Here is a 7,500-nt window from a genome sequence, read left to right as displayed (position 1 = left end):
GGGAGTGAGGTATCGTTAGCATGTGTTTGTGATCGAGGGGGTGAGTGAGTGAGTGAGTGTGGGTGTGTGTGTGTGTGTGCATGTATGTGAGTATGTATAGGGAAGAAAGACAGAGGAAGTGAGACAGGAGAGAGAACGATGACTGTGTGTGTGTGTGTGTGTGTGTGTGTGTGTGTGTGTGTATGGCTAGAGTGTGTGAGAGTCTGAGCTTTGTGTTAGAGAGAGTGAATGAGTGCTTAAGAAGTCTATCTGTGTGAGAGAAAGGAGTGTGTGTGTGTGTGTGTGTGTGTGTGTGTGTGTGTGTGTGTGTGTGTGTGTGTGTGTACCTGACAGCCTACGAGGTTGTCTCCATACAGGTGGTGCTGCAGCAGACAGGACAGACGCAGGAAGGGCAGACAGTACTGCTGCAGGAAGAACTCAATGGACTGGGGAGACCACACACTGGAGCACAGCTAGAGGAGAGAGAGAGAGAGAGAGAGAGAGAGAGAGAGAGAGGGATGAGAGAGAGAGACGGAGGGATGAGAGAGAGAGAGAGAGAGAGAGAGAGGGAGGGATGAGAGAGAGACAAAGACGAGACGAGAGGTGGAGGAGTGAAAAGAGAGAGAAGAGAAGAGAGGTAGAAAAAGGGGGGAGAGAGGTAGAGAGAGGAGAATGAGAGAAGGGAGAGGTAGAGATAAAGGAGAAAAAAGGAGAGAGAGAGTGAGAAAGAAGCGAGGAGAAAGGAGAGAGAGAAGAGAGGTAGAAAGAAAGAAAGAGAGGGGGAAGAGAAAAACGAGGGGAGTTTAGAGAAAGAGACATAGAAAACAAGCAAGGGAAAGAGAGAAGGAGGAGGACAGAAAAAAGAGAAAAAGAGGGAGATAGAGAGTAGGGTGGATGATAAAGGACAAAAAAAGAGCACACTCTACACACAGTGACACTGCAAAATACATATGCAATCACACTTAATCATCGTGAGTGTGTGTGTGTGTGTGTGTGTGTGTGTGTGTGTGTGTGTGTGTGTGTGTGTGTATACAGGTGTATCTGAGCAGGTCTTACCATAGACACCTCTTCGGGGTGCGCGTCGTAGATGCACTTCCCTTTGGAGAGCTCGCCAATCACATGACTGAGCAGTGCTTCCCAGGACTTGGTGGAGTTGGGCATGCTCTGTACGACGACAACACACGTTGGCACGGGTTAGACACAGGACCACTCACTCAGCAGAGAAAAGCTGTTCACGGGTAGAGGAACGTGAGGCGAATTTAGACCGCGACTATAAGGGATTATAGTCTAGGATTTCACCTTTGAGCATTTTTCTTCGATTACGATAAAGGCAGGTACAGACTCAGTTCAAGGCCAACTTGTTTCATAGTCCGTCCTCGACAAGCCAACCAATGACGAGTCTCTTCACGTGTACGATACGCGTACACATTTGCGACACATTCGCTTGTTATAAGTGAAGGATTAGTGACATCCTGCAATATTGCCCTTCTATCTATCTGCTTCCTTCGGCTCTGATTCTGCTCAATCGGACGTCTTCTGTCGACTCCAGCCTCTTTGTCATAACTCACACAGATATTTCAGCAGAGCGCTCGACTCTCTCCCGCGCGCTCGCTCGCACGCTACAATACAATCGCTCTTGCGTTGATAACAGCAGGGAATATTACTGAATACGTGTTGAGATAAAAATTGCCCCTGGGATGCTGTAATATTTCACGAATGTGTGTGTGTGTGTGTGGCCTACTGCATTCATCAACCCGATGGTGTGGGAATTTAAAACGGCTTGGCCTCTTATCTCTCCCTCTGTGCTGTGGCAAGATTTATGGCCACGGGAATTTAGCGTCTTTCAAACGTCTTTTCTCAACGTGGTGACTCCACCCCTTTTATTACCATCACACACACACACACACGCGCGCGCGCGCGCTCGCACGCACGCTCACACACACACACACACACACACACACACACACACACACACACACACACACACACACACACACACACATACACACACACACACACACACTCGCACGCTCACACACACACACACACACCTGTGAGCTATTCTTTTCCCCCTGAATGCTTTAATTGAAAAATAAGACACAGACAATGAAATCGTTTTCTACGTTCAGATTAACAAAAGCAGAGGAGGAAAGAAAAGAGGAGGATTGGATGAACAATCCCCCCCATCTCCTCTCTTTTCTCCCTCTACCTTCTCCCTGTGTATGTGTGTGTGTGTGTGTGCGTGCGTGCGTGCGTGTGTGTGTTTCATGGAACCATTCTGCTCTCTGGAGAAGTATCTAGTGGGCCTGGCACGTTTTCATTTCTCCCTCTGTCTCCTTGCTGACAGAAACGGGTGTATTTACTGCTAAGAAGGGTTTTTAAAAAACCCCTGCACTGCACTGACTGAAGGCAAAATACAGGATAAAAGGAGAAAAATAATTAACTAGGTTTTACCCGAGCTGTGTTAAATATTATGAAATCTGAATGACTGAATCGGAGTCTTCCCACAGTGATACTTTTGTACATGTCATGCAGATTTTGATACATAGTGAGGACCATCATCTTAAACACTGATGTGCGTTCGCGTTACACTTGCACAAAAAGAGAGATAGAGAGAGAGAGATAGAGAGAGAGAGAGAGAGAGAGAGAGAGAGAGAGAGTGTCTGGGTGCGTATGGAATGTGTGAAACAAGTCTTTTTGTGTGTTGTGTATGAATGTATATATGTGTGTGTGTGTGTGTGTGTGTGTTACCTTCTTAAGTGCTCCGGACGTGCTCCAGGCTTGTCGCTCCTCAGGGCTAAACTTGATGGACAGCGCCGCCAGGCCCTGGGTGTACTGCAGTGTGTATAGTACCTTCACCACACACATAAAGTGCTCTACACACACACACACACACACACACACACACACACACACACACACACACACACACACACACACACACACACACACACACACACACACACACACACACACACACACACACACACACACACACACACACACACACACAATAAATAAAACCATTAGTAAACACTTCAAGTCAACCCTAACAGTCTTGTCTCAAGTGAGACTCCGGTCATAGGCTATGGTGTAGTATGAATAGCAGTGAATTAAAGGGACACTATGCAGGTTTGGCGATTTCTTGGCCGATTTTGCTTTCGCTCGTTTTACACTTGCAGGATTCTCTGCAGAGCTTCCCCTACAGCTTTAGCGCATATATTTTACAACACTCCTCAATCTGTCAGTCTGACTTTTCATGAGCATGATCGCGAGGCTGGAGACTTTGTTTGTCAGTGCCACCGGCCCGGTGCAAAGGACTTGCATGCGTGTTTTTTCTGCTCAGAGGCGCTAGGGGGAAACGAGACAGCCGTCATTCAACCCGAAACAAGTGAAATAACCATTCCAATGACGCCGAAGCTGATCAGTTAAGGCAAATTAATCTAACAAACTTGCATAGTTCACCTTCAACTGAGACATGAGAAAACAAATGCACCATTTCATATTGGCAGGAAATTCTGGCATTTCTCAAGCTGAACCATATTGTTGGATGGATCAATAAGGACAAAGAGTATAAGAAATGGGGGGAGATGAGTGTACAATCATGATGTCTTATTAAGGCCCCACAGCCTGTGAAGATAGACATCCTACACACAAGACACACACACACACACACACACTTCCCCAGGCAACCCGTTGGAGCCGATGACCATTCCGCTCACTCGGACACAAACATCAATGCAATTAATCTATAGAGAAGTGGATCGATAGGTGCCTGTGGTTTCAGGTGGTCGGGCTATTGCTACCAATGACACATCAGAGAGTGTTGAACAATACGAGTGTCGGTGTGTGTGTGTGTGTGTGTGTGTGTGTGTGTGTGTGTGTGTGTGTGTTGATAAGTAGTAGATGTCAGGTGGGATGACACAATGGGCTTCTATTGTCCTCAGCTCTCTCTTTCATTGAGTCCCTGGTGGCTGTCCTTCTTTGAGTGGGAAAGTCATACGGGTTAAAAAAAAGAAAAGGAAAGGACACATTCAACACACACACACACACACACACACACACATATTGACCCACCCACGCAGGAACACACAGACACACTCCCTCTTGCCTTCATAATAGACTACATTAACTCCCCTCTATAGATGTGATCTGTTAAAATCAATGTGTTCGCTTTCACAAACACACGCACACACACACACACACACACACACACACACACACACACACGTGCACACACACACACGCACAATAATCAGAACTACAGCACTCATGGTGGAGACCTGAGAGGATGTCACATTGTGCTGTAAAGGGCAAGCGTGCGCGTGTGTGTGAGTATGCGTGTGTGTGTGTGTGTGTGTGTGTATGCACGTGTGTGTATGGGGTGCATTAAGAGACAGCCTTGTAAAAAAATAAATGAATAAATGTATCGTATCTTATCTTAAATGTATCTTAGCTGCGTTGGTCTCCCTCTCAAACAATCGCAAACAGTCTGAGGAGGCGGTGCTCCACAAACATGCAGTGGAACTGGCCGTGAGTTTGACGAAGGCAACAATGCAATTACCGTCAGAATGGAATGTCAGCACCAAATCGTTCAATTTGAACTGTTAAAAAGAAAACATGTTCACCGCGAACGGTGGCCACTGTTGGCCAGATCTGAATGCAGCTCAGGCCCGACTGCAGTCCCCCGATCTCTGGCCCTCTCTACCAGGCGCCCCTCTCTCCTCCGTAATGTGCAGAGATGGGGGGCCGGCCCGGGTGATTACAGAGGTGGAGATGCCTCCTAAAGGTGTCTCTTATGGGGAACCTTGCCCACCCCTTTACCTCAGTGTGTCCCAAAGATTGGAATCACACATATTACGGGAACACTTAGAGTGTGTGTGTGGGTGTGTGTGGGTGTGTGTGATGTGAGAACACTCGAAGCGGAGGACACCCAAGGCTCCCATTCTGTTTACCACCACAATAAAACCAGGCTTTTATGTCCATGGCCAGCAGGTGTGTGACTGTGGAGTATATGTTTGACTGTGTGTGTGTGTGTGTGTGTGTGTGTGTGTGTGTGTGTGTGTGTGTGTGTGTGTGTGTGTAGCGATGTGTTGTGGGCCTTGACTCTGCCCGCGACCCCACACCAAACTCCATTAAACCGACACTCCTTTATGGACGCCCCCCACCCCACCCCACCTCACCCCACCCCAACCCACCCCAGCCCTTTTCTCCATCTGCCGCTCCATGGTCGTCGTCCTCCCCCCCCCACTGGCCTCCATCCGTCCCAGCCGCTCCACTCCGCTCTGCTCTGCTCCCCCATCATCGCAGCAATTATGGCGGGCGGATGGGGCCCGTTATTACGACGCAAGGAGAAGATTACTGCTATTTGGGCCACAGACAGCCAATTTTAGAGGGGAGCCTCTTCTAGTTGTGATGGAGGGAGAGAGGGAAGGGGGTGGTGGGGGGTGGGGGGAGAACAGGGTGGGGGGGAAGGGAGGGGAGGGAGTGAGAGGGAGACAAAGGGAAGGAGAGGGGGAGAACAGAGCAGAGAAGGTGAGGAGAGATCAGGAGAGATGAGGAGTTGAGAGGGAAAATAAAGAGTCAAAGGAGAGGAGAAGAGAGGAGGATAGAGGAGAAGAGAGAAGAGGAGAGGATAGAGGAGAGAGAGGAGGATAGAGGAGGAGAGAGAGGAGGATAGAGGAGAAGAGGGAAGAGGGTAGAGGAGGAGAGAGAGGAGGATAGAGGAGAAGAGGGAAGAGGATAGAGGATAAGAGAGGAGAGGATAGAGGAGAAAAGAGGAGAAGAGAGGAGATGACAGGATGGGACAGAGAGAATAGGAGGAGAACAGGAGAGGATAGAGAAGAGGAGAGAGAGAAGAGGATACAGGAGAGGAAAGGAGAGCAGAGAGAGAAGAGGAGAGGGTAGAGGAGAAGAGAGAGAGAAGAGGAAAAGAGAGAGGGAGAGAAGAAAGAAGACAATGAGAGGGAGAGAGAAGAGAAAAAGAAATGTAGGAAGGATGAGATGGTGGGAAAGATAAGTGAAGAGAGAAAGAATGAATGAAAATAGAGAGAGAAAGAAAGAAAGGAAGATATGCGAGAGGAGGAGAAGACAACAAAAAGCAGTGGGAGGTCTGAAAGACACGCGCGCACACACACACACACACACACACACACACACACACAAAGACACACACACACACACACACACTATGTGGCATTGCAGAATAGGGGTGATAACATCTCTTATCTGCGGCCTCAATGACACACACAGACACACACACAGACACACACACACACACACAGACACACAGACACACAGACACACAGACACACACACAGACACACACACACAGTAGTGTGTACCTTTGCGTAAGGGCTGAGGCATGGTCAGCACGAAGATGATGAGGAGGGAGGGGACGTCTCTGAAGAGCATGGGCACCTCAGGCCTCTCTTCGTCATAGTGCCTGCGGAGAGAACACACACACACACACACACACACACACACACACACACACACACACACACACACACACACACACACACACACACACACACACACACACACACACACACACACACACACACACACACACACACACACACACACACACACAATCAGTATAAATCAGAACATGATGTAACCCATGTGAAATAACCTCCTGAGGGCAGATGGTTACAGCAGAGGGCACACACACACACACACACACACGAGGGCACGAGACCCTCTGTCAGTGTCCCTCTCCTCTACACAGATGGCAGTCCTAATGGGCTCCATAGCAACACTCCTCTAAACAGCTGGACATTCTGGCCTTCAAAGCCCCAATAACACACCACCCACTTCTTCATTGGCACGCCGAGAACCGCAGAGCACTCTGGTTTAAACACACACACACACACACACACACACACACACTCATAATAAAACACACACACACACACTCACTCACATAATCAAACACACACACACATTCACTTACACTCACACTCACAGTTGTACTCGTATACACACACACTCTCATAATAAAACACACACACACACACACACACACACACACACACACACACACACACACACACACACACACACACACACACACACACACACACACACACACACACACACACACACACACACACTCATTCAGTCACACTCGCACATTCACACACAGACCCTTTCCTCTAACTCATTCTCCTCCGCATCTTGTCAGCACTTAACACTAATGGCGTCCACGATAACGGAAAATAATAATGATAAAAAAACCCTCTCTTTCCACAGTGAAAGTGACGAGGGAGGCTTTTAACGAATCTCAGTGCCTAGGTCTCTTCCAGCGAGAGACACTCAGACTAACAAAGAGCCCCTTTCAGCGTGAGAGTGCGAGATAGAGAGAGAGTGCGAGATAGAGAAAGAGAGAAAGAGAGAAAGAGAGAAAGAGAGAGAGAGAGAGAGAGAGAGAAAGAAAGAGAGAGAAAGAGAAAGAGAGAGAGAAGGAGAGGGAGAAAGGGCGGAAATGGCCACCTTCATTAGTTCTCTTCATAGCCA

The 7,500-nt window shown here is 48.2% G+C and overlaps 1 protein-coding gene across 3 annotated transcripts in view; it reads right to left on the bottom strand.

The window, feature by feature from the left end:
- Window positions 1–7,500, bottom strand: part of ubr3 (ubiquitin protein ligase E3 component n-recognin 3) — a 63,914-nt gene that overhangs the window by 5,393 nt on the left and 51,021 nt on the right. For all 3 annotated transcript variants that reach the window (XM_062534909.1, XM_062534908.1, XM_062534910.1), the window contains exons 32-35: window positions 6,324–6,424; window positions 2,731–2,855; window positions 1,036–1,143; window positions 327–452 (exon numbers count right to left, since the gene is read on the bottom strand). In XM_062534909.1, the coding sequence (XP_062390893.1) occupies window positions 327–452; window positions 1,036–1,143; window positions 2,731–2,855; window positions 6,324–6,424 (460 nt within the window). The remainder of the gene's footprint in view (window positions 1–326; window positions 453–1,035; window positions 1,144–2,730; window positions 2,856–6,323; window positions 6,425–7,500) is intronic.

This window comes from Sardina pilchardus, chromosome 4 (assembly GCF_963854185.1).
Source record: "Sardina pilchardus chromosome 4, fSarPil1.1, whole genome shotgun sequence".
NCBI lineage: Eukaryota > Metazoa > Chordata > Actinopteri > Clupeiformes > Clupeidae > Sardina > Sardina pilchardus.
Note: the sequence above shows the minus strand (reverse complement) of the source record. Positions and strands in the feature narration are given on the sequence as shown.